General features: G+C 43.6%; 2 protein-coding genes across 3 annotated transcripts; one reads left to right on the top strand and one right to left on the bottom strand.

The window, feature by feature from the left end:
• Nucleotides 1-1,809: 1,809 nt before the first annotated feature.
• Nucleotides 1,810-17,408, top strand: E2F5 (E2F transcription factor 5). The gene is made up of 9 exons (XM_035125743.2): nt 1,810-2,016; nt 7,166-7,275; nt 7,763-7,924; nt 8,766-8,809; nt 9,619-9,683; nt 10,715-10,976; nt 11,289-11,477; nt 13,736-13,780; nt 16,654-17,408. The coding sequence occupies exons 1-9, from the start codon at nt 1,828-1,830 to the stop codon at nt 16,761-16,763; spliced, it is 1,176 nt and encodes a 391-aa protein (XP_034981634.2). The 5' UTR covers nt 1,810-1,827; the 3' UTR covers nt 16,764-17,408.
• Nucleotides 15,204-21,716, bottom strand: RBIS (ribosomal biogenesis factor). 2 transcript variants are annotated; one of them, XM_035125745.2, is made up of 5 exons: nt 21,536-21,716; nt 19,894-20,010; nt 17,843-17,959; nt 17,438-17,515; nt 15,204-16,006 (listed from the first exon to the last, which is right to left on the bottom strand). In XM_035125745.2, the coding sequence occupies exons 1-4, from the start codon at nt 21,635-21,637 to the stop codon at nt 17,447-17,449; spliced, it is 405 nt and encodes a 134-aa protein (XP_034981636.2). In that variant the 5' UTR covers nt 21,638-21,716; the 3' UTR covers nt 15,204-16,006; nt 17,438-17,446. The 2 variants fall into 2 exon arrangements, with proteins under 2 accessions (XP_034981636.2, XP_060133705.1); XM_060277722.1 differs by lacking the exon at nt 21,536-21,716 and adding an exon at nt 20,390-21,160.
• Between the last annotated feature and the right edge of the window lie 4,636 nt (nt 21,717-26,352).

The raw sequence follows: 26,352 nt of genomic DNA, 5'->3' as shown, positions 1-26,352 counted from the left end.
TAATGGTCAGGGGTCCCTTTACCTTTACCTTTAATAGGTATCTAAAAGCATTTGCACATAACAAAATATGTATTTTATCAAAGTAATTGTGAGGAGGAATTAAAGAACCTTTTAATGAGGGTGAAAGGGGAGAGTGCAAAATATGGTCTGAAGCTCAACATAAAAAAAAAACCAAGATCATGGCCACTGGTCCCATCATCTGGCAAATAGAATGGAAAGAAATGAAGGCAGTGAGAGATTTTACTTTCTTGGGTTCCATGATCACTGCAGATGATGACAGCAGTCAAGAAATTATAAGACGCCTGCTTCTTGGGAGAAAAGCAATGACAAACCTAGACAGCATCTTAAAAAGCAGAGACATCACCTTGCCAACAAAGGTCCGTATAGTTAAAGCTATGGTTTTCCCAGTAGTGATGTATGGAAGTGAGAGCTGGACCATCAAGAAGGCTGATCGCCGAAGAATTGATGCTTTTGAATTATGGTGCTGGAGGAGACTCTTGAGAGTCCCATGGACTGCAAGAAGATCAAACCTATCCATTCTGAAGGAAATCAGCCCTGAGTGCTCACTGGAAGGACAGATCATGAAGCTGAGGCTTCAATACTTTGGCCACCTCATGAGAAGAGAAGAATCCTTGGAAAAGACCCTGATGTTGGGAAAGATGGAGGGCACAAGGAGAAGGGGACGACAGAGGACAAGATGGTTGGACAGTGTCCTCGAAGCTACTAACATGAGTTTGACCAAACCGCGGGAGGCAGTGGAAGACAGGAGTGCCTGGCGTGCTCTGGTCCATGGGGTCACGAAGAGTCGGACGCGACTAAACAACAACAATTGTTGAACTGAAATACAAGAAGTATATTAATAGAGAATTGGGGAGGGGGGCAAGAGAGTGGAGCCCTAAGCTATAGCTTCTTTAGCTTATAGGGGTCAGCAAACTTTTTCAGCAGGGGGCCGGTCCACTGACCCTCAGCCCTTGTGTGGGGGGCGCACTATATTTTGAAAAAAATAATAATGAATTTCTATGCCCCACAAATAACCCAGAGATGCATTTTAAATAAAAGGACACATTGTACTCATGTAAAAACATGCTGATTCCTGGACCGTCCGCGGGCCGGATTTAGAAGGCAATTGGGGACCCCTGTAAACTCTCTACATAAATCCGGCATTGCTGGAGGGGAAAAGCGCCGCCGCTCACCACCTGCAGGGAGTTTCGCAACGGGAACCAAAGGAAAGCGACTGCTGGGACTCAAGCCACCACCTGCCTTGTTGCTTTAGAGTGCTTTCCGGGCGGAAAGACAGGAGGGCTTTATCTTGCTGGACTCTGGGCTGCTTAGCGCCGCCCCGGAAAAGTTCACTCCGGAGGAGTTGAGCCGCGCGGAATTCAAGCGCGCGCGCTTCCGTGCCTCGCGCAGAGCAACTTTGCGCGGAAAAGTCCCCAGAGAAACGAGTGAAAGCACCGCCTGGCACTTCGAAAGCGCCTTTTCCGCCCTCCCGGCCTTCGTTTCCCCCCGGGGGCGAGAGAGGGGGGGCGCAACCACCCCGCACTCTCTCCCCTCAGGCTCCACCTTCTCGGGAAAGGAGCAGCTGCCCCCTTCTCTCTCGCTCTTCCCTACACAAAACTTTGTCTCCCGGCAACTGCGCGGGTAGCGTCACTTCCTCTCCTTGCAGGCCAGCCGGCGGTGGGCGAGAAAAGGACGAGGGCTCGCTCCGTGTCTCTGCGGGTCCGCGCGGGGACCAGCCGGGCTCCCTTGCGGCCGGAGGAAGGGCAGCCCGGCGGGGGGGCACGGGGGGGACGCCGGAGAAGGGCCGGGGAGGTGGGGGGATGCAGCATGGCCGCGGTGGCGCTGCCCGAGTCGGTTTCCAGTAGCCATGGCGGCGGCGTGGGGAGCCTGGAAGGCGGTGCAGGCACCGGGGGCGCCAGCAACAGCAGCCGGCATGAGAAGAGCCTGGGGCTGCTCACCACCAAGTTCGTGTCCCTCCTGCAGGAGGCCAAGGACGGCGTGCTCGACCTGAAAGCGGTGAGGGGGAGATGGGGGGGGGGGGGGGCTTTCGGTCCAGGCGCTGCGGGTGGGATCCTGGCGCTGAGGGAGGAGGCATGTGCATGTGAGACACACACACACAACATGGGGTGGGGTGGCCCTTGATATTCTGAGGGGTCCAGCGAGAGGATTTCTGGATCTGGTGAGGGGAAAAGTTCCATGTTGGGGTAGCCACCTTTTTAATAAATCGCCCCTTTTCTGCAGGCTTTGGCGTATGTGGTTTTGCTTTTGCCCCCCTCCCCTGACGCGCTCTTTGCAACAACCCATAGCTGGGTTTAGCTTGCTTAGCGCTCGGTTGCTTCAAATTGATGCTCTGTGTTTCCTCCTAGTTGCCAGCGACTGAACACGCTTCTCGGTTGCCCCAACCTAGAATTATAAAGTTGGAAGAGATCACGAGGGTCATCTAGTCCAACCCCCTGCAATGCAGGAACCTTTTGACCAACGTGGATCTCGATTCCACGACCCTCAGATTAAGACTTCTCTAAAGGAGCTGTGGGCAGTATGAGTAGCCCTGCTCTTTTCTCCCACCCTCTCTTACCTCCACAGACAATTTAGGCTGAGAGAGCGACTGGCCTGAAGGTGCACAATAAGGTTTTTTGTGGCTGAGTAGGGATTTGAACCGTAGTCTAAGTCCAGTCCTGAAAACTGCTGCACTTGCTCATTCTACAGCTTGTCCCTTAAAAACTTGTATTTTCCCAGTATGTGCTCTTAATCCCATTGTGCACAGAAGCCTACTTATGTCGTGACAAGCTGGTGGAAATGTTGGGGACATGACCCTTCCTGCGTTCTTGGAACATGCGGAGGGTAACTCTGTATAGAGCACCCTCTCCCCTTTATATATCCTGGGAAAGGTTTTAAGTAGAAGAGTGTGTAACTTCTGAACTCTTATAGCATATCTGGATTGGAGAGAACGTATGGCTGGTGGGGCTTTTTAGGAGTTGGATTCATTGAGCTTGTTATTTAGGGTGAGTAGAAGAAACGGAGGTGTAGCTCAGCAGTAGAGTTCATTGGTATTGCATATTGAGGAACAATCAAAACCAGAAGGGCTATAGAGTGAATCCCTTGGAGAAGTGTGTCTTGAATCCTGCTTTCTTCTATAATCTAAGTGGGGAACTTGCAGAATCTTATGTGAAGTGGGTAGTCCTAACTATGGGAAGCCACTGTAATTTATACTGGCTTTACGTTAGACCAGCGTAAAGTTGTGCCAGATCCAGCCCCGTTTGGGAGCACGGCTACTGCCAACTGAGCTGGCCCAAGAGGGAAAACAAAATATATTTTGACTCACACCACCCATTTTGCCAGTGTAAGTTCTGCCAGGTTGCCAAGTCACGTGACTGAGCTGAACAGAGTTAGGATCCAGTTTAAGTATCTTCTGGCCAATCCCACCACCAGGAAGCCGGTTCTGGGGGACTTGCATTGGCCAAGCCACGTTGAGCAAGTTACCCCAGCATATCTTCGGCTGAGCCAGGGTTGGGGATATACGACATAGCCTGGCTGAGACTGAGATCTGCCGCATCTTTTCTCTCTCATCCCAATGAGATAATTACCGAATGTACAGGTGAAACTCGGAAAATTAGAATATCGTCGAAAAGTGCATTTATTTCAGTAATGCAACTTTTTATTTTTTTATTTTTATTTTTATTTTTACAAATGCTTTCTTTTGGAAATTCCACAGTAATAAAACAAATAGTTACAATAATACAAAAAAAACAAAAAAACATTGCTATTACATTTCATTAATTACATTTCATTTATAATTGACCCGTCTAACGATAAATAATTACAATTACAACAATTAAAGGCTTGACATATCTTGCTTTGCATGCCATGCATCCGTATCTCATATATTGGCTTCACCTTTTAAATTGTGTTACTGAAATATATGCACTTTTCGACGATATTGTAATTTTCCGAGTTTCACCTGTAATTTGTGTTTTTATATTGTGATTTTATCCTGTGACCCGCCCTGAGACCTGCAGGTATAGGACAGGGTACAAATTTAATCAATAATAATAACAATAATTGTGACAAAAAATGAAGCGCTTTTTTGGAGAGAGATTTTGAGGGTTTTTTTATTGAACCGCTAATAGAGGAGTCGTGATCATCTGGCACCAGACCTGGAATCGGACATGGGTTCAAATTCCTATTTAGTTATCCATTCCATTGACGGCTCATGGCAAACTGCCACCCATTTCTGTGAGAATAACAATGGTCTGTTTCCCAGAACTGTTGAGCAAATATACAAGGCAAAGATTGTAAAACATTTAAAACTGCTATTAAACTATTAGCAACCTCCTCCGAGGTGAGTTGCAATAAATTGTGTAGTTGCTCCAGAGTTCTGGTAAACCTGCTTATTTTATTTGTCACCTGTAATCAACTTAATTAAAAACACGACATCAGGTTCAACAACAACCCCCACCCCTATACACCTACAGAAACAGCAATATGTAAACTTATGCAGGCTTGCCCAGAAATAAGATCCAGCTAGTTCTTTTGCGCTTTTGTTCAAGTAAACCTGCCTAGGATCAACCTATTGGAATAATTTTGCTAGTAAAGTAGATTGGTTCTTTGCTCTTGCACTACGTATCAGCAGATATTCAGCTGACATTTATATTCAGCTGGGTAAAGTAAACATAACTATAATTACACTCCAACAAAGGGCAGATTCTTCATACACTTGCCCAAATAAAGTCCCTTTTTGCGTGACAGAATAGCATGCGTGTTCACCTTCTTCCATCGATCACTCAGCATAAAGGACATGTAACATGAGTGCTCCTCATATTTACCTAAAGGGATGGATCTAGTCTAAGTTAGATGTACTGAAGATTTCAGTGGGATTTAAATTTAGCTAACTTCATCTGAGCCAATGGAATGTACATGCCTTCCCCTTTAAAAGTGGGGATAGGGGAAGGGATATCTTACGTAGGGGTTTACATGTGTGCAAGATGAGGGGGTCTTGGGCATCCACTCTACCTTGGGGAAATGATCTTTGAGTGTACAAACTAGGTCTTATGTGCACATTAAGATTCCATCTTCCCTCCAATTAAAGCAGGAATGAGGAACGTTTTTCAACCTGAGGGCTGAATTTCCTTATGGGGAACATTGTGAAAGGGCTTGTGTCAGAAGTGCATGGACCAGAGGCAAAAGTGGGAAGAGCAATAAATGTGACTCTTAACTTTGTACAGTAGGTTACATTCCAACTATGCAAAAGTCTGGTTTCTCTGCACACATCCCTCCAGTGGAGCTGGACTGATGGAGAGTGGAATGTTAATTTTGTGGTTGTTGTTGTTGTTGTTTAGTCGTTTAGTCGTGTCCGACTCTTTGTGACCTCATGGACCAGAGCACGCCAGGCACTCCTGTCTTCCACTGCCTCCCGCAGTTTGGTCAAACTCATGTTAGTAGCTTCGAGAACACTGTCCAACCATCTCGTCCTCTGTCGTCCCCTTCTCCTTGTGCCCTCCATCTTTCCCAACATCAGGGTCTTTTCCAGGGAGTCTTCTCTTCTCATGAGGTGGCCAAAGTATTGGAGCCTCAGCTTCACGATCTGTCCTTCCAGTGAGCACTCAGGGCTGATTTCCTTCAGAATGGATAGGTTTGATCTTCTTGCAGTCCATGGGACTCTCAAGAGTCTCCTCCAGCACCATAATTCGATTGTGTCTTTAGTGTTGAATGATCAACTATAAGCATAGATTTGGAGAGGAAGGCTGTTGTAAACGGCCCTTAATTGGTGGTTAGGGGACGCGGGTGGCACTGTGGTCTAAACCACTGAGCCTCTTGGGCTTGCTGATCAGAAGGTCGGCAGTTCGAATCCGTGCGACAGTGGTGAGCTCCCGTTGCTCTGTCCCAGCTTCTGCCAACCTAGCAGTTCGAAAGCACACCAGTGCAAGTAGATAAATAGGTGCCGCTGTGGTGGGAAGGTAAATGGCATTTCCGTGTGCTCTGGCACTCGTCACAGTGTCCCGTTGCGCCAGAAGCAGTTTAGTCATGCTGGCCACATGACCCGAAAAGCTGTCTGTGGACAAACCCTGGCTCCCTCAGCCTGAAGAATGAGATGAGTACCACACTCCATAGTCGCCTTTGACTGTCAGGGGTCCTTTACCTTTACCTTAATTAATGGTTGTAGGTTGGATCAAAGTAACAACTTCTTCACTGGTATGGATGTGGATGAAAAAGCTACAGTTGAAAAACGTTTCTCATTGTTGCCAAAAAGTGTATATGTATATAACTGGATTAGGGGGTGAAGCAAAACGGGTCTTTCACAAAACAATACTTAAGTAAAATTTGTCTCTGGTGGAATATGAGCAGGGGGTAGAAGTTTCAGGCAGCTCGATCCTCAAAGAATTTACATTGGTAAGAGTCTTGGACCCATGCCAATGCAAAAATTTGAGGCTCAGAATTTAGGCTGCTAATCACGTTGGCTGTTACTCACAGGTTAAATTTTTATGCTATTGCTTTCAGCAACAGTTCAACAACATAAAGTATTCTAGAGCATACCTCTTAAGCATCCCTGTTTCCCCCCCATCTCATTACTACTTTTACTCAAAAGGTCCATGATTTCATTTGTTTGGTGGTGTTCGTTACTGAGATTCAATCTTAACCATTGCCATTATATTTTGGAATGATAGCAAACCTAAGCCCATACAGTAGTACTGTAACACTGTTCTTCCATAAATGACATTAAGAAGCCCATCTTCCTTTGCTATAATGAATTGTCATCCTACTCCCTTCCACAAATCTTGTTCCCATATTTTGAAATGAAATGGCAGATTATTCCTTTACATCCTGCTCAAGAAAAGCATGTTGTCTTTTCAGCCCCCCTTTCCATTTCCCTAGTTCTCATGCATGGCTAATTCTGAAAGAACTCATTCCCATGTGTGGAATTCTATGGACATGTTTTAAGGAGGTCATTTTTAAGGCATTTTGTTTGAAGGTTACTGTCCCTGTCCAAGAGTCAGAGAGGGTGGTCTAACGCATCTAATTGTGCATTTGTGACTGTGGCAGGTTGAAGATTTACCCTTTTAGGCTTGTGATTAATATTCTCTCGGAGGCTTGTACAGCTTCACTGAAGCTGTCTAATGAGCCTCCCCTTTTGCCCTTCATCTACATAAATTATTCTTTATCTTACCAGGCTGCCGACACACTTGCTGTAAGACAAAAAAGGCGGATTTACGACATCACCAATGTTTTGGAAGGGATAGATCTCATAGAAAAAAAGTCAAAAAACAGCATCCAGTGGAAGTAAGATAACTGAATTTTAATTTTCTTACATAGAAATACAGGCGGCTGTTTTCCTTCACAGGACGAGTGTTATCATTGTTAGGTATTTATGTAATGAAAGCAATGTATATATGTAATGAAAACAATGTATGTCAGCAATACCAGCTTTCATATTCTCTGCAGACACTAGTCTCCAGGCAGTTGTTTGTTAGGACCTAGAAGTATATTTTGCCACAAATGCAAACCCTTTCATTGGTGGTCAAGCAACAGAGGCTCCACAGTTCAGCAGAAAATCACACATGAAAACCCAAAAAAGAGATGGATTGTCTTTCTTGTGTGCAACCTTTGAAAGTCTCCCTACTCATATACAGAATCAAAATCCAATTGAAATTTAATTGATATTACACCATTTATAGAATTAAATTTTTTGCTGCTATTATATCTTTTCTACTTTTGCCTGTTTGTTACTCATTTATAGTAGCATTGAATTTTTTTGCTCTCTCTTAAGAGGTGTAGGTGCTGGTTGCAATACGAAGGAAGTCGTAGATAGACTAAGATACCTTGAAGCAGAAATTGAAGAATTGGAGCTAAAAGAAAAGGAGCTGGATCAGCAGAAACTGTGGTTACAGCAAAGCATAAAAAATGTTAAGGAAGATTCCACAAATAAATGATATCCTTTGAAACATGCTGTGTAATTCTTGCAAATGGAATTATTGCTGCTATGCCTTGGTGAAACACAGAAAATGGAGATGGAATAAGTGATGGGCATTTTCCTCAAATGGGAGTTTTGAAGGGTTTGACAACAGTTGATACTAATTTTCTGTCTGGCTATTCAAAATGAGTTGTGGGAACCTAGAACCGTAGTGGATTAATAGGGGAAGTGAAATGCAGATCGGGAGGCAAAATGGCATACATGTCCAACTTGTATTGGACAAAATTATATTGGTAGCTTAGCATTAGCTACCAGTTTGATCCCATTCAGTGTTTACATAGAAGTTTCATTGTGTTCACAGGTGCTGTTTCAAAAATGGAAAGCCTTCTCATACAAGGCAGTGCTTCATTTTTCATTTATTCCCCCACTGCTGCAGCCCTCTGTACTATGTTGCATCTTGTTCCAGATCGTCCCTCATCCTCAGAATCCTTTTTTGGGCAGCAGTGAATTGGGTGACTTGTCTGAACAGATTATTTTTTTCCATTCATGCAACAGCACCTTTGGACTCAGCCTAATGGGACTTGTTAATACCCAAGATATAAAGTGGGCAGAGGCTGTTTTTTGCTAAACAACTTAGAGCTGTTTTCTTACAATCCAATGGTATATAAATTTTGTTTAATAATTAAAATGAATGTGTTTTAAACTCTGCAATTTCAGTCATTACTCCAGGGTATGACAGGCAAAATACAGGTATTGAAACAGAACTACGGTACCTAACTAGCCGGGTAAATTTCCTAAAATGTACTTGAGAAGGTCAGCAGCATCATGTTATTTTGAAACTTTCCTTGACACAGACCACTTTTTCATACATCACTCATGAAGACATTTGTGACTGCTTCAACGGTAAGTTGTTGAGAAGTTTGACATGTTTGTTAAATGGTGTCAGGTCAGGAGAAAACCCTGTTGTGTTCACTATATGGTCCTCTTATCGGCTAGTGCAAAAAGTTCATCACATAGCATGTGTTTAAAATAGTGTTTGAGTTAGATTTCTGTTTTTCAGAACTGATTTTCAGAGGCAGGGATTCCAAAAGAAATCCTCATAACTCCTTAGCAGAAGACCAGTTCTTTCTCTTTCTGCTAGAGGTGAGGAGCCTGTGGCTTTCCAGATGCAAGTTTATAGGCCAGTAGCATCATCCCTAATTATTGGCCATGCTGGCTGTGGTTTATGAGAGTTGCAGTCTCACAACATCTGGAGAGCTGCATGTTCTCTGCTTCTGCTTTTTATGTAGATCTGGATTTCAGCTACAATCCTAAAACTCAAGAAAGTAAGCCCTGTATGAATATAGTGGCCCATGATTTCAGAGTAAATGTGCTAAAGCAAAGACAGCACCAGATTTTTGTGTGCGGTAGGACTCTGAAAATAAAGCTGGTAGAATATGGGGAAGTGAAATGGCCAGTTTAGGATCACTTAAGACTTTCTTCCATTAAAAACATGATTTCTCTTTATACAGTGTAGCCATCCTGTATTGTGGTTTTTTTCACCCTGAAATATAGCATATCTTATTTGATCATGTAAACCTCTGCAAGTATGCTGAATTTTATTTTGTATATTTATTCTGACATGCTTTCATGACCCATTGGCCTACCTGTATACTATCCAGGATTGAGTGTGCATGCATTCAGCTAACACTTGACAATTACTCCACAATCAGGGGATACACTACTAGCAATTCAGGCTCCTTCTGGCACACAGTTAGAAGTTCCTGTACCTCATGTGGTATGTATAAACAGCTCTTTTAATCTGTGTGGTTAGCAAATAATAATAATTTTTTAAAAAGGTTTTGGACCCAAGTAGTGTATATGTTCTAACTGGGACTTGTGCTTACAGAATAAATTTGCTAAATTAATAACATAAAATAGTATTATACCTAGTTTGTGTTCTAATCTGTTAAAAAAATTGTTTCATTGAAACATGCAGCATTCATCACTTCAACTATTAAATTACTGATAGTGATGCTGATAGTTATTTATGCTGAGCCTGAGGGAAACATATTAACACAGTAGGGGTTTGGGTTTTTTTTAGAATTTCCAGGAGGAAATACTTGCTCCACATTTTCAGTTTCAAGTTTCCTTTGCTGCTAGCAAAAGTCATACAAATTGCTTTTTGTCGCAGTTGGAAGGAGGAAATTGACCGCTATTCCAAATGATTGTTCACATCTTGATCCAAGAGAGAATTGAGTGGTACCATCTAAATTTCCAATGAACCCAGAACATTACCTTCTGAATGGTTTGAATTTGGCACTATTTGAACCCATGACTTTGCCTGCCCCTCACCTGATGTCATATGACACCAGGAGATGGATAGGTGGGTGTAGCTTGGCTCAAATGGCTTCATGCACCAAATGGGAAGCTCTGGCGGGCCTGGTTAAGCTCATGGGTCAGAGGTTTCACATCACTAGTATAAAGCAAAAGCATTACTACAGGCGGCAGCAACATTCGCTGAAATTTTGATTCAGTTCTGAGACAGGATGCGTGTTCAGTGTGCATGGTCGTTTCCAGACAATTAGCTTCCAAACAGTTTGACCATGTGAAGATACGTTGGGTTATGATGTAGATTAGAGGTGAGAGGGTATACTTGTGTAGTTGTTCTTTATGATTTCAACTTATCAACAAGCACATTCTCACCTGTTCAGTACACAGCTTTCACCTGCAGTTTTTTTTTTACTTCAGTCCAGTTACACTTAATTGCTAAGCCTACTGCCATAAAGGATGGTGGCTTTACCTTTTAACTTTGCTTCCTTTCTAAAGAGACAAAACAAATACCAGATCAATCTGAAGAGTCATTCGGGGCCCATCCATGTGCTGCTTATAAATAAAGAGTCCAGTTCCTCAAAGCCAGTGGTTTTTCCGGTACCACCTCCAGATGACCTCATGCAACCTCCATCTCAGTTGCCAGCTCCATTGATTTCCCCTAAACTGAATGTAGATCCCCAGAAGGTGGAGTCTAGAGATCCTCCTCAGCAGGGTCAATCCCTTCCACGGATACCACCAGTCACAGATATGTCAACAGGTAGCGATTTCCCCTTTTCTCAATTGGCAGAAAATTTAAAATATAAAAGGGGGGGTGAGCTAAGGATTTGTGGGTGGGAGACAATGCTTACATGTGACTGTTGACATGTAAGCAGCAAAATCCATGTATTAAGAATTAGTTAACATATTTTTGCTGTTCACATTATCATCACTAAAAGCAAGTGCATGCCAATATTAAAATATGAGCTTGTGGTAACAAAGAATTTGTGCCTGTATCAGAAATGTTTGTGTTCCAGTAATTTGCGTTGAATTAATATTGTTGATTTCTAATGTGAACTTTCCCACCCTGTAGACAACAGTTTGCAGGAGAGCCCGACTCCTGAAACTCTTTATGCTGGCATTCCAGATTCTGAGCTGTATAACAGCCTTATAACAGAAACTACACCTAGCTCAAATACCTGCCAGTCCTTCCTTCCGCTGGATGTAAATAGTATTCTGAAGCCAAATGCATTTGACATTGCAAAGATGGATGAGCCTGGAGGTAAATTACATACTTCGTTTGATTATAACTTTGAAGGGGGGGGGGGAGGACACTTGCTGGTGTCCTGAAGTGTAAAACAGGACTGTAGCCAGAATGACGACATTGAGCTGTGGACTTTTTTTACTGTCTTAACATTGGCTGTATTTCTAGGAGAGTATCTTTGCTTTTGTAGTTGTTTTGTGAAGCAGGTGTTCATGGGCAAATGGTTTTGATGGAAATGGTTAGGGATGGTAAGAGTTGTAATACAAAGTATATGGAAGGCACCAGGTTGGGGGAAGGCTGATCAAGAGGATGACTGCAAGGATTACTGATAATGTAAAGCATTTTGAACAGAACTGTACATAAAAACTAAGCGTGTTTTATTATGAAAATACTATAAAGGAGTACTTGATTCGCTCCTACCGTGTTTCCCCTTTTTTAAGGCGTAGTCATAAAGTAAGCCATGGCAGCATTTTTAAGCAGTTGCGAAAGATAAGACATACCCCGAAAATAAGACATACCTCCATGCCGTGTATGAAAACTAACACCCTCCTTATGGCCACTACTGGCAGTAATTAGACTGAGATCCTATTTAAGTGACTGGATTTTAAAAGCGCGACCGCCGAGCGCACCAGCCAGCCAGCGGGGCCTGGAAGCGGCTGCTGTTGTACCGTAGTGGTGAGCGCGCGGAGCACCCGGCCGAGGAGGTCTGCCGCCCCGACGCCCGGAACCGGCTGCTGCAGAGCGGAGCGAAGCGACAGAGCCAGCAGTCTCGCCTCCGCCCAGCTAAGGAGGCCTGCCGCCCCGCCGCCCGGAACCGGCTGCTGCAGAGCGGAGCGCTCCGCAGCGCCAAGTGCTTGGAGCGCCCAGCAGCACCAGGCGGAGCGACAGAGCCAGTAGCCTCACCTCCGCCCGGCAGAGCGCTCAGCAGTTCAGAGCACCCGGCAGCGCCGGACGGAGTGCCAGAGCCAGCGGCCTTGCCTCTGCCCGGCCAAGGAGGAGGCTTGCCGTCCCGCTGCCCAGAACCAGCTGCTGGAGCGCGCGGAGCGCTCAGCAGCTCGGAGCACCCAGCAGAGCCCTTGCCCCTTTCTTCTTCCGTCAGGCCTGTCTTAAAAGGGGCGCAGCGGAGAAAACGCCTTTAAAGGGCGATCGGAGGGGGATGCGGTGGGAAGGTGGGAGCGCGCACCCGATGGGGGCTTTCTATTTCATTATTTAATAGGGTTGCCATATTTTGCAAAAGCAAAAAAGAGGACGCATTTGGCAACTCCTGTTTTTAATTATGGATCGCTATGACGACTCTGCCTGTGATAAAGAGGACGTGTCCTGGAAAAAATAGGAGACAGGGCAACCCTATTTATATCTATATTTGCTCCATTGGTTAGAGCATGGTGCTGATGATTCTTCATTGCAGAGGGTTGGACTAGATTATCCTTGGGGTTCCCTTCCAACTCTTCGATTCTATGATCATCTGGAGGGACACAGGTTTTCCCATCACCGATGGAGAAGACCTGTGAACCTGAAGACCTGAGAATATAGTACTGTACAGCTGGAAGGGGTCCCCCAAGGGCCATCCAGTCAAACCCCCTGCAATTATGCAGAAATCACAGCTAAAATAATCCCCATCAGATGGCAGTCACAGCTGGAGAAGCCTTGGCCGTCCAAACCTGGGTTTAAAAACCTCCCATGTAGGAGAGTCCAAGCTCAATAGCACCTCAGAGCGCTGAAATCTTTGTGCATACATTGTATTGTTCTAATACATACAACAGCCTTGTCAGGTAGGACAGAGCTCAGCAGCGCTGCGCGTAGCGCCCAGCAGCACCCTGAGCCAGCGGCCTGGCCCGGCCGAGGAGACCATAAGACACCCCACCAAAAATAAGCCACCCTGTGTTTTTTTAAGGAAAAAAGTTATAAGACGGTGTCTTAAAAAAGGGGAAACACGGTAGCTACTCCTTCAGTGTAGGCTAAACAGGGGTGGTGCATGATAGTTTACAAAATACAATTCATAACTGACCTGGCATTTTGTTTTGTAATTTTCTGAATCCTGTAACTTGAGAATCATGCCGAGTGTTAAGCCACTCTGTATTTCCATTTCACTAGAAATACCAAAGAGTAGACTACATGAAATATTAAAAGCCTATGGAAAATTTCAGGAGCCTTAAATACCTGTACCTAAAACGTTTACTTGACTAACTGCACATGCCAACTGGAAATATGAAAGCCTTGTAATTTGATCTTATTGTCTATGTGGATAGCCATGAATTTGCTTTTTGTGTTCATAGGAATAATTAACAGCGATATCATTGATGAGCTGATGTCCTCTGATGGTAAGTTTATGTTCTCATTGTCTCATCCTTCTTTACAAAGTATGATGTCTCTGCTTCACTAGTTAACAGTTCCCTGCAAATGCCAGCTCAACATCCCTTTGCTAGAGTTTTAGGTGGAAATGTACTTGAAGCAGTTAGATTTCATGATTTTTTTTACCCTGCTGAGTTTAGAGCAGGTGGGCATTCCGTGGCATTTTGCTGCTTGCAGTTAACAAAGCAAGTGAGTTTCCCTAACTTTAGTACGTATGCCCTCCTCCAATCTTTAATTACAAACAATGCTGGGACACTCCTTAGGAATGCAAGAAATATGTGAGCAAAGCCACACAAATTATCATTTTTATTTCCACTTGCCTGAGCAAAACTCCTAACAAATAAGGAAAGGGTCAAAGACTGCAGTTTGCTTTTTAAATGCTTTCTGCCCACAATTTTAACCAGAGCCCTCTTTAGGGTCCAAAGTGTATTTTATACTGTAGTTCCCACTTTCTTAAATATGTAGAGTCATCAACACAATCCAGTTTACTCAGAAGTAAGTCCTGCTGATGTCAATGGGGTTTACTTTCTGAAAAGTTTGCATAAGAGTGTAGCTTTAGATTGTGTTATTCATATGGCACATTCTAGAATAATTTGTTGGATGAGTAATATAGCATGTTGAGTGGCACTACTCAGCAGCACTAAGATTTCCATTATTTGAGTAAATAAGAGCAGCAAACAGCTGGGAGCTTAGCTCACTGAAAACACCAGGCAACCACCCATAGGCTCCAGATTTAAATACCAATTCCAGACTCCCAGGATTCATCAGGGTTAATTGAAACAGCATCCTTTTATTGCAGACTCTGAATGAGCAGATCACCCATTGTACAAACCTAATTGAGTGTGTTTTCATAATAATGGCATGGGAACCTATAGCTGACAGCCTTTCCCACTTGCAAATTGTTACCTGTGAATTACTGCAACATGCTGTTTGCAGAATTATTTAGCAGCTTACCCACCAGCCTTCAAAGGTCAGGATAGTATGCTTGAGTTCCTCACTTTTAGCCTGAGATAAATTATGACTTTCTCACAACCACCCAATAAATACATCAAAACCTGGTTTCCTACACTCTAAGAGTGTCATCTGTTCTGCAAGTTGGATCATCATAAATTGTTGCATGAGCAGTCTACAAACATGTACATTTGACATAGACTTTTACTCCTCCAGCTTTATATCTTGCTAGTAGTTTCCTCCTGTCCAAAGTTTCATACTTCACACATGGGATTGAATCCTGACTAACATAGGTTGAACTTGGGGCCTATTGGAATTAGGTAGGCTAAAATTTAACAAACTTAGTGGGGATTCAACCCATGATGGCCCTGTGCCAATACAGGAAGATGGCTGGACATGAATCTCAAAACTAAACTCACCAGGAGAATGTTCCTTATGAAATGCCTGAGCAGACTCTGCCTGAGGTCACATTCCAACACTAATAATTGCCAGTGGTGTATGAACTGCATTGCAAAATAAATCTTTGCTCTGCCAAATTGTGTACAAGGAGTCTGTACCAGCAGCATGCCTGGTCCAAAGCTTTCCCCACAAATTTCTCAAATGCCATATATAGTGTTTTTCCCTTTTGAATTTGCCCATGAATTAGGAGGATGTGGGGGCTTTCCACCACCAAATCAGCTTTAGGTTGTCCCACTATCCCCTATAATAATTAAGCTTCATTTTTGATTAAGTTTTCTCTCAAACATATTTCTGATCTTTAGCATCTAGATGAAATGGTTTTGCACTTCAGCTGTAAATATAAAAAAAATGTTCTCAGCGGTCCAACTATTCTTCATAGCCCTGCTATTATGCCACCCTGCTTCCGCAATCTTTTTTCCGAATGAAGCAAGCAAATTCAACAACTGCTTTCTTTGTAACCTTGTTGCATTCCATTAACAAGCCAACAAAGAATTTAATTTTATAACTGTGGTTGATACGCTTATTTAAAAATTGTTGCTTCACTTCAGTGCACTTGCTGTTTCAGAGTCCCACAATTTTAGACCACCTGTTCAGAAAAATGACTTTGCCCTGATCTATACGTGCACCATATGAATGGGAGTCTTCATCTTAAATAACTTGTGCGACATCTCTGTTGTTGCCTGAAGACCATCGCATCTCATGTCTCTTTGATTCCATCAGAGGCGTTCCAGTTGCTTTTTCCAAATTGTATAAGCTGGTTGTGAGCTGTCCCTTCCGCTTCATACCTGAGGGGGTGGGGAAAATACAATTTAACACTTCTCCATTTTCAGTACAGTAAATGTACTGGATGATAATATGTCATCCAATCCACATTTTTGCATTATATGTGTTTAAAGCTCATTTCATAGAACAACACTGCTAGTTCCTTATTCCTACCAAATTCCACAAGATAATGCACACAGTCGTTCTGCATGCCCCTACTAAGTGGACTTCACCAGAGGGTAATAAATTCCATTGCACAGTATTCACTTTTGCTGTGCTGACCCATCAAGATTTGAGTCGCTAAACAGACTTAACATAAAGACACATCCACATTTTGCGCTGCATGCTTTTACTAACAAAATGGGTATCCCTTCTACCAGTTCTTTGCCTTTCTACCCAGTACAGTCAAAGCTAGCATGAATTTCTATTTGTCATATGTGGAAAGCTGTACTGGAGCAGGATGTTTGCCAACCTCATTCTCAGCAGTCTTCCAGGATGTAGGATGAATGTGGCAGCAATGATAATGATTTTGGAGGCTGGGAGAATAATAATGCCAATTCAGAACTAGAAATCAGGATAGTTATGTATTCATTTGCAAAGGACTGGTACTGTAGCTGTGTGACACAAACTGTGCTTTAATTACCAGTAATATTTCTTTTCCCCTCTGCAGTTTTCCCCCTCTTACGGCTGTCTCCTACTCCTGGAGATGACTACAACTTCAACCTGGATGATAACGAAGGAGTCTGTGACCTCTTTGATGTGCAGATACTGAACTACTAGATTTGATGCAGCCAGATTGCCTCATCTACCTCTAACGATATAATATTGTAGACTTAATTTCATAACACAAGTATTTAAAATTATGAATGTAAAACATCTGTAGTTCACCAACACTGGGTGTGTACCTTTTCCCCTGTACTTCATTATTTTGATCAACTTATAAACTCAGTAAAACAGAAGCTTCATTTTACTGCAGTGCAGGGATTGGTGTTCCTAGAAATGTTACAGTAGCTTAATACAGTTACTTGAAAGCCCCAGTTCTTTTTATTTGTTCTTTAGGAACCAAAGTTTCATAAGCCCAACTCTGCTTCCTGTACAACTCCAGACTGCTGCATTTTATACACCTGGAAATCCTCTACAATCATTCCAAAATTCTGACCTTTTGTGTCTAAAACTCCCACTGCCAACTGTAGAATGAAGGGCATTAACTAGTTTATGCTACATTGTTTCAGTGAACACTTTTGTGGAGTGCCTTTTTAATTAGCACTTTATTTTGTTCTCTGTTTTTTACTTCTGACATTCCACATTCCTAGATTTAGGAAAGCACTATTTGTAGTTTGTATTAAAAGGGTGCCAATGCTTGTACATTAACAAGATTTTTAAAATAAAACTATACAAAGAGTTGCTTTTTGCCAATTTTTCGGGGGGGGGGGCAATATTGATGTAATACATACTATTTGGTACTACAATTGGGACAGCAAGTCAGCAGCAGCATCCACGTTGGCTGGTTCACCTTCCAGAGCTTTTGGAATCTGATGAGGGAAACACACATGCTCAGCGATTTGGGTCCAGTGTCCATGTTTAATTTAAGAATACACTTACAACCACCATCTCATTGAAAACTGAAGCCTAAATGCAGCATAGTAACACAACAAAATATAATAACAGATGCCAAATGAAAGAGTAAAAGGGGATATCTAGAGCCAAACATATAGGAACAGATTTCCATGCCAAAATCAAATGCAATAAATTAATATCACAAAGTTCCAAGTAACACAGTGGGTTTACATTCCCCTTATAACTCCAGTACATTGTGAAAAGAGGCTTGGCTTAATTTTTGTATAAGGCAAAGGAATTACCTGACAGCTCTTTGGAGAGTCTGATGAAATGGCTTTGGACAATTGTTTAACTTCTTTCTGTACTTCTGTAAATACCTTATTCACCATGTTAACCTTTTCATCGTTCACAATATTAATCTTTGGGGGAAAAGAAAACAAATTTTAGGCTTTTGTATTTCAAGATCAACCTAAAAGCATTTTCTGTGCAATAAGCTATAGAAACTCAATGTGTTGTGTTTTAAATTAACTTTGGAGGATATACATGACACTAAACTACAGTATACTGAGATTTCAAAAGTTCACCAAGGGAACCATTCTTACATAACGGTTCAGCTTGTTCATTAGGTTGAGGTAGGGCGAAGTCTTTCAAAAATATGCAAAAATAGAAATGCATCACTCACTTCCAAGAATCGGGCTTATAGATTTTAAACATGAGAAAATTACTACAGGCATTTCCAGACTGTTGCTGTTCTTGGGGCAATTCAATCCCATTCCAGCAGATTCAGGCTGTACTGTAAAATTAAAGCTGATTTGGAGCTCTGGTTAATAAAAACCCATGTTCCCAAAAGATCAGACTCTCAAGTGATGAGGAGTGACTGGAAAATGGGGGATTACATTCCATCAAAGCGTTATCTAATCTCTTCACAAACGAATCATTAAACAGCCAATGTCATCTAATCTCTCAGCAAATAAATCAGGATGAATGCTCATTAAACGGGTAATCTGGAAGTGACCTGTGTCTTTATTCAGCCAAGAAAAATTCATGAGTACAGCATGAGACTCTTAATCTCAGGGTTGTGGGTTCAAGCCCCATGATGGGCAAAAGATTCCTGCATTGCAGGGGGCTGGACAAGATTACCCTTTGGGTCACTTCCAGCACTACAATTCCAGCAGGTCAATTCTGTGTCCAGGGCAGCTGTCTATCAGCTCCATCTGGTACGCAGGCTGATACCCTACCTGCCTGCAGACTGTCTCGCCAGAGTGGTGCATGCTCTAGTTATCTCCCGCTTGGACTACTGCAATGCGCTCTACGTGGGGCTACCTTTGAAGGTGACTCGGAAACTACAACTAATCCAGAATGCGGCAGCGAGACTGGTGACTGGGAGCGGCCGCCGAGACCACATGTCTTGAAACATCTACATTGGTTCCCAGTACGTTTTCGAGCACAATTCAAAGTGTTGGTGCTGACCTTTAAAGCCCTAAATGGCCTCGGTCCAGTATACCTGAAGGAGCGTCTCCACCTCCATCATTCTGCCCGGACACTGAGGTCCAGCACAAAGGGCCTTCTGGCGGTTCCCTCGTTGCGAGAAGCCAAGTTGCAGGGAACTAGGCAGAGGGCCTTCTCGGTGGTGGCGCCTGCCCTGTGGAACGCCCTCCCAACAGATGTCAAAAAGGAAAACAACTACCAGACTTTTAGAAGACATCTGAAGGCAGCCCTGTTCAGGGAGGCTTTTAATGTTTAATAGATTATTGTGCTGTATTTTTCTGTTGGAAGCCACCCAGAGTGGGTGGGGAGACCCGGCCAGATGGGCGGGGTATAAATAAATTATTATTATTATTATTATTATTATTATTATTATTATTATTATTATTATTATTATATTAGTAGTAGTAGTAGTAGTAGTATTGTTGTTGCCTTTACATGCATATGGAGGGAGAGCTGGGTCATATTTTCTGTCCTCACTAACCTCAAGTTGAAGTTATGGAGATGTTGGGTCAGCAGACACAATCCCCCCCCCCCCAAATGCATTCATTTACCTTGGATTTGAAGTCAAGAATGGGACTAGTAGAATGTCCTGTACCTTCCATCACACTGCAATTGCATATGCCATCCTGTCTCAACTTTGGGTCTCAAGGTGTTGGACTACAACTCCCATTATCCCTAGTGAGAAGGGCAAGCGGTCAGGGATGATGGGAGTCGTAGTCCAACACCTGGGGACCCAAGGTTGAGAAAGAATGGCATATGACATAAACTAAGGTTGTTTCCATTTATCATGTGCAGCACATGTTGTTAAGATGTTCCTAATGAAAAATCCAAAACAATTATCAAGAAGGAATCTTCTAAAACTAACCTTTTTTAGATTTGTCGTCACGGGCTTTGCTTTCCTTTTAACCTTTGCAATTTTCTTGTTGGCCACATGGAATACATTCATCGGCTTCTGACTTTTTGCCTTGTTCTTGCCCATTGCCTAAAATATTGTTTTCAGGAGTTTAAATAATGTGTTTTGGCTGCTGTAGTAAGCAATAATACTTAAAAGCTAATTGAATCTTCGATGCAAATAAGGCTACAGTCTTACACACTTACCGTATGTGGGAAGAAGTCCCATTAAACTTAAAGCAACTGAGACTTGCATAAAATGAAGCTATAAACCCAAATGCCTCCCTATTCAAGTGCTAAGAAATGACACATAATAGCTACAATTCAACCCAGAATTCAAGTGCACACTTAAGTGTATTAAGATTGTAAGCAACAAGTTTAAAGGGCCAGCAGGGTGCAACCAGTAATCTGAACCAGCCAGTACAGCTTCATAGCAGAGCAAGAGACCACGTCTCCCCATACGAACCAACCCAGATTTTGCGATCATCATCTGAACTGGAGCCTAGCAACATCTGGAGAACCAGGGTCGCACCCATCCCTTCTATAACGGGGCACTATAAGAAAAAGGAGTTACAGTATATCCTCTCCAGAACTGTGTGCCCTTTCCCACACACAGCCATAAAATGTCCAGTTGCATTGGCAGTCCTCTAGCACAGCCTTTTCCAACCTTGAGTCCCCAACCTACAATTCCCATCAGCCCCAGCCAGCATGCCCAATGGTCAGAGATCTTGGGAACGGTAGTCCAACATCTGAGATACTACAACACACCAAGGGAAATAGGGCTGCATAAGGGAGAAGAAGAAAATCTCCCCTATAAGGGTTCCGGGCTGGTTGCAGCTGTAAACAGGAGCACTCCTCTTAGGCCCTGAGGATACACTGCAACATTACATTGACAAGGAGAGTCTGATGGGTTGGGCCAAAGGCCCATCCAGTCCAGCAGACTGTTATCCTAGAGGCCGCGCAGATGTCCTCAGGAAAACCTCAAACAGGACCAGCAGGACCAGATTTACGTATAAACTAAACAAGCTATTGCTTAGGGCCCCACTCTCTTGCCCCCCCCCCCCAAATTTCACTATTAATATATTTCCTCTTAATTGTATTTCAGTTCAACAATTACTTTGATAAAATACATGTTTTGTTATGTGCAAATGGCTTTAGATACCTATTAGGTCCATAAATTACCATATAGCATATATTCAACACAAAAAACAGCGGCAATTTGTTGTTGACAAAGGACAGCTGGACATATAAAGGGCCCCATTACCTTCAGTAGCTCAGGGCCTCATCAAACCTAAACCCGGTCCTGAGCAGGACCCGGTGAGCGCAAGAGCCCCTCTCCCCCTCCTCCGGTTCCCAGCCCTTGGCATTTAGGCGCATTGCTGCTTCCGACCTCGAAGGGAGAGCACAGCCATCGTGGGTAAGGAGCCATTAAGAGCGTCGCCCTCCACAAATTTGCCCAACAAAACTTGATGGCCATCACTGCGGGGGGCAGAGTTCCGCAGTTGCACTCTGCGCCGCTTATATATCTCGCTTACAGGAGGGTAAAACGCGGGTACAACCTGAAGTCAGAGCCCACACCTCCATTCCCCCCCCCCCGGCTCTTCCCACGGCTTTACCTTCTTTGCACGCACAGCCAAACGCCTTGCAAACTCGTCCGGCTTCCTGGCTCTGCCCTTGCCTACTGCAGCACGTGTGGCTGCGCCGGCTTCTGACGTCATCAGAAAGCGACAGCTACATGCCCGTGCCAGAAGCTGAGTGTCTGCGGAGAGCTCCCCTGGGTGGTGCAATCTTTGCCTGTGCTCGCGTGGAGGAAACTTGCAGGGTGTGGGTGTGGGTGCTGCGGATTTGATTAGATCTTATTAGTCACTAACTTCGGTTTCCACCTGATTTTACATTACATATACACACAGTCAGCATTCCCTGCCCATTGAGCAAATTCAGTCTTCATGGGGTTGTTTTGGCGGTTCCTAAATGGGGATTCGTTTGGTATTTTGAGTATTTTCGCGAGGGCTCCCTCAAGCCAGCTGACACCACTCTCTTGTGGCTTTCACTGCATAAGCAGCAACACTCCGTGTCTGAACACTGGAAGTAGAGGCTTATTATGCTTGACAAATAAGGGTAGGAAGCTGTATATTTTGCAGACGATCACATATTTTGGGAATCTCAGTTTTAAAATGGCTTTGTTGGGGCAAACTTGCCTAGGCGCTTCGGAAAACATAACCCAAATTGCAATATCAGCACCAAACTGAAGGTGGCAATGCGCTCTTATATTTAATATATTTAAAAACACGATGAAAGTTGCTGGATCACATTAAAGCACATGTGAAGCACATTTCCACCTCACCCAAAGAATTCTGGGCTCTGTAGTTTACTCCTCCCAGAGTTACAGACTACATTGGTCAGAATTCTTTGAGGAGTGAAATGGGCTCGAATGGGCTAAAAATGCTATATTGTGTGTACACGTCTGGCATCCTGTTTCAGTCAGTGGCCAATCACAAGCCTAAAAGTAAAGCATGAAGGCAATAGTCTATCCTCACTGCGGTTCCCTAAAAACTGGTGTTTCCAGGAGCACAAATCGAGGTTCCCTTTAGCTCACAGTTTGTTTAAGGTCTATTCTACACATGCTGTAGAATAGGGGTAAAGAACACAGGAATCTGCCTTATTCTGAATCAGACCATTGGTCCATCTATCTTAGAATCGTCTACACTGACTAGCAGCGGCTGTCCAGGATTTCAGATAAGGAGATGTGATGTGTGCACTGGATACATACGGTACATGCCTGCACACCCACATGCCCTTCAAGATGCCACATGGATGCACCTTTAAGAAGCAATCACCTTGCTCAGAACTGCTGTAGACAATGCTAAAGAAGTCATAGACAGAAAAGAGGAGAAATGGCTTGGGTTCAGCTTGCCTGGACCTCTGCTGAACAGCCCATGGGTCGGCCCAGAATTCTGTCTTCTTTTTGTGTGACATATTGGCCGCAATTACGTACTTTCCATTCTATTCCTTTTCAGATGGGGGTATTAAGCAGTTCTCTTAGAGCTCAGAACAGAATTCTGGATGCATTCATCCAGAAGTTTGGTTATTGAGAGGTATTTCATTCTTTTGTCAATCATTGAAGCTAAGAATTTGTTCCAACAGCAAAACTACTGAAATAAGGAAATGCCTGAGTGCACAGAGAATTGCACTACCTTCAAGTGCGTACTGGTTTTACAGTTCTGACAGAACGCACTTGCCAGTACAGCACATTTTGTGATAAGACATAGCATTCTTATAGCCCTTGCATTGCTTTATTCCTACAACAATTCTGAAAGGTAGGACAAAAAAGATTATTCCCCACATATTGTGGATAAGGGAAAGCTGAGGCTGAGAGGCTCGTGAGTTTTTGGCAAGAGGTGAGATTTGAGCTGAATCACAATTCTGTTTCTTAGCCACCATACTATTCTGACTCACTTTACGACAGCACATTATTATGGAGGCAAAACCTTAGAGGGGAAAACTCAAATAGTTTTGAAATAGTTGAAGATCAGTGTGTTCTATTTCAGAGGTACCACACACTCATATTAGCAAGTCAGTGGTTTTCTGAAGCCTTTTTGCTCAACATCAGTTTACCAGTGCAGCAGTAGTTGCAACAGGTTTTTCAGTATATGGGCCTGGGAAAGGGCAATCGCTTATCTCCCCGGCCAGTATTCTTTGCACTATCTCCTTGTTCTCACATATCCCTTTTGTGCTCATTCTCAACGAGCATCTTTCTCTTGCTGCCTTGGGAGCAGATAAACCAAGAGGCGGCACGGAACAATTTGCCATTCGTGTTCATTTCTTGTCTACACAATGCATGCCAGCGGCTCTACAAGAGCTATACCACTGTGTAGTGCAGCTGCTCTCTCTCTCTGTCCCTTTGTCATCCAAACTGTAAAGAGGGTTGACAGGAGAGGAAGATATTCTAGATAGATGGGCTTGCCTTTCAAATAGCAGGTTAGGACTAGATGATCTTCCTGTGATTTCTGCTGAATGTTTTCCATTCAGATCCTGAAAACCTGCCATAGCATGCATGTAATGAGCACATTTCACATAGTAAGGACCTTACATGTACAATAAAAGGTAAGGGACCCCTGACAGTTAAGTCCAGTCGCAAATGACTCTGGGGTTGTGGCATTCATCTCGCTTTACTGGCCAAGGGAGCCGACGTTTGTCTGCGGACAGTTTTTCCGGGTCATGTGGCCAGCATGACTAAGGCGCTTCTGGCGAAACTAGAGCAGCGCATGGAAATGCCGTTTACCTTCCCGCCGGAGCAGTACCTATTTATCTGCTTGCACTTTGACGTGCTTTTGAATTGCTAGGTTGGCAGGAGCTGGGACCGAGCAACAGGAGCTCATCCCGTTGCGGGGATTCGAACCGCCGACCTTCCGATCGGCAAGCCCAAGGCTCAGTGGTTTAGACCACAGCGCATGTATGAAATCAGCTTCCCCCAACCTGGTGCCCTCCCCAGTTAGTCTGGTCCAAAATCCCTGAAGGTCAGCAGGTTGGGAGAAAACTATACTAAATATGCACATAAGCTTGCTCAGTTCAGAAAAATTAAAACACAACAGCTAGCTAAGAAATAGCATAAAAAGAGCAACTGTAGCCAAATCACATACATACATATTTTACATCCATGTGTGGTTACCAGTGCCTTTACATATACAATTGCTGTGGAAATGAAATATAAGATGCCTGCAGTATTGTCCGATTATATCACTGTTAACATTGATTTCTAATACATGCTCACAATAGTTGTATTTCACACAATAGCTCAATAGCAATGAAGGCAAATGGGACAAACTGCATTTTATCAGCAACCTCCTACTGCAGTATAAGTCAGGCACTCCCAAACTACGGCCCGGGGGCCGGATACGGCCTGAAGGACTCATTTATCTGGCCTGCAGCAACCCCCGCCACCCACTCTTACCAGCGCGGTGTGGCTGCCCACTTTCGGGTTGCAGGAGCACTGGAAATAGCTTCTGCACATGCGTAAGCGTCATTTCCGGAGCACTTCCGGGTCGGAGGAGGCCCCTGAGCATGCACACAAGCTATTTCTGGTGCTCCTGCGACCCGGAGGTGCACCCGAAATAGCGTGTATGCACACGTATGGGGGCACACTCCCCCACCCTCCGGCCTGCCACGCGATCGGCGTTGCAGGCACCGACCCAAAGCGCAGTAAGTTTGGTGACCCCTGGTTATTCAACTCCATAAACAACCTGTACTCCCAGCTAAGCACAGTGACATCTCTCACACAAAAAAGCCACCTCTGCATAAATGAGGTCTAGGTTCCTTCCTAGATCCAACCCTAGTATTAGCTAGGGGTATAGAAAGATGACACAGGGAGAAGTTTTTTGGGTTATTTACTTGTTAGTGCCAGTTGGTGGCTGCCTTGGGTGGCAGAAACTGAGGGACGGGTGCTGGTGGTGCAGTGCTGATGGCAACAGAGTTGTGAGTGCTTCAGCCCCTAAGCTAGCCTGCTTCTTTCAGCTGTGGTCGAGGATGCTGTGCTGTCATCGGTATTAACAAATGAATCAATTTATTACGGTCATTGACCAGAATGAGTAAGGAGATAAGATTCAGTTCTCTGGCCAGTTGAGTTCTTCTGTATGTGGAAGGACACCCAAAGGTCTTGGGCTGCCACAGTTAAGGAAAGGAATGTAAGAGGGAAGAGTAAGTCTGATTTTTATTTTTATGGAGGTGGAGCTATTGCACACTAGCCTGGTTTTAATTCTGCCCAAATTGCATAAAATGTGTGTGATTCCAGGCATGACCTGGAATCCCTGCTTATGTTGATGGACCCACAATTCAAACCCAATACATTATCCTTTGGATGATGAAATTGTGGGAGATCTTTGTTTATGCTTAGGGGCTGACTAATTGTCCTATTTTCACTTGAGAATGACTTCATACCACCACATGCTATGCCTCACTTCCAGCGTACATGAAGTGATAATGTTCCCTGAAACATATTCAACAGAACTGGAAAGAAATATATGTATAAGAATGATAGTAAATAGGTCAATTTTTAGCGCAGCTAACTTGTAGCTGTGGCAATCTTAACTGGATTGAAAAATAAAAAAATTCCTTCAGTAGCACCTTAAAGACCAACTAAGTTTTTATCTTGGTATGAGCTTTCGTGTGCATGCACACTCATACCAAAATAAAAACTTAGTTGGTCTTTAAGGTGCTACTGAAGGAATTTTTTTATTTTGCTTCGACTCAGACCAACACGGCTACCTACCTGTAACTTAACTGGATTGGTTTGAAATCTGGCACATTTATAGAGGAGCTCATCGGGCAGATCATGTATGGAAAGTTTCAAGTGATTAGTCCAAACAGATGTCATTTTTAAAAGCTACAGTTTTTAAAATGTATTTATTTGTGTTTTTAGTAATAAAAACTATGCAAT

This window comes from Zootoca vivipara, chromosome 8, assembly GCF_963506605.1.
Source record: "Zootoca vivipara chromosome 8, rZooViv1.1, whole genome shotgun sequence".
Lineage (NCBI taxonomy): Eukaryota > Metazoa > Chordata > Lepidosauria > Squamata > Lacertidae > Zootoca > Zootoca vivipara.
Note: the sequence above shows the minus strand (reverse complement) of the source record. Positions and strands in the feature narration are given on the sequence as shown.

Excerpts from the sequence above, each read along its gene's own strand:
- RBIS (XM_035125745.2), bottom strand. The coding sequence starts at position 21,637 with ATGACGTCAGAAGCCGGCGCAGCCACACGTGCTGCAGTAGGCAAGGGC. Across the intron at positions 20,011-21,535 it reads TGGCTGTGCGTGCAAAGAAG|GCAATGGGCAAGAACAAGGC; the intron begins GTAAAGCCGTGG and ends ACAATATTTTAG. Across the intron at positions 17,516-17,842 it reads ACTCTCCAAAGAGCTGTCAG|ATTCCAAAAGCTCTGGAAGG; the intron begins GTAATTCCTTTG and ends TTCCCTCATCAG.
- E2F5 (XM_035125743.2), top strand. The coding sequence starts at position 1,828 with ATGGCCGCGGTGGCGCTGCCCGAGTCGGTTTCCAGTAGCCATGGCGGC. Across the intron at positions 7,925-8,765 it reads GAAGATTCCACAAATAAATG|TTTTTCATACATCACTCATG; the intron begins ATATCCTTTGAA and ends GACACAGACCAC. Across the intron at positions 10,977-11,288 it reads AGTCACAGATATGTCAACAG|ACAACAGTTTGCAGGAGAGC; the intron begins GTAGCGATTTCC and ends CCCACCCTGTAG.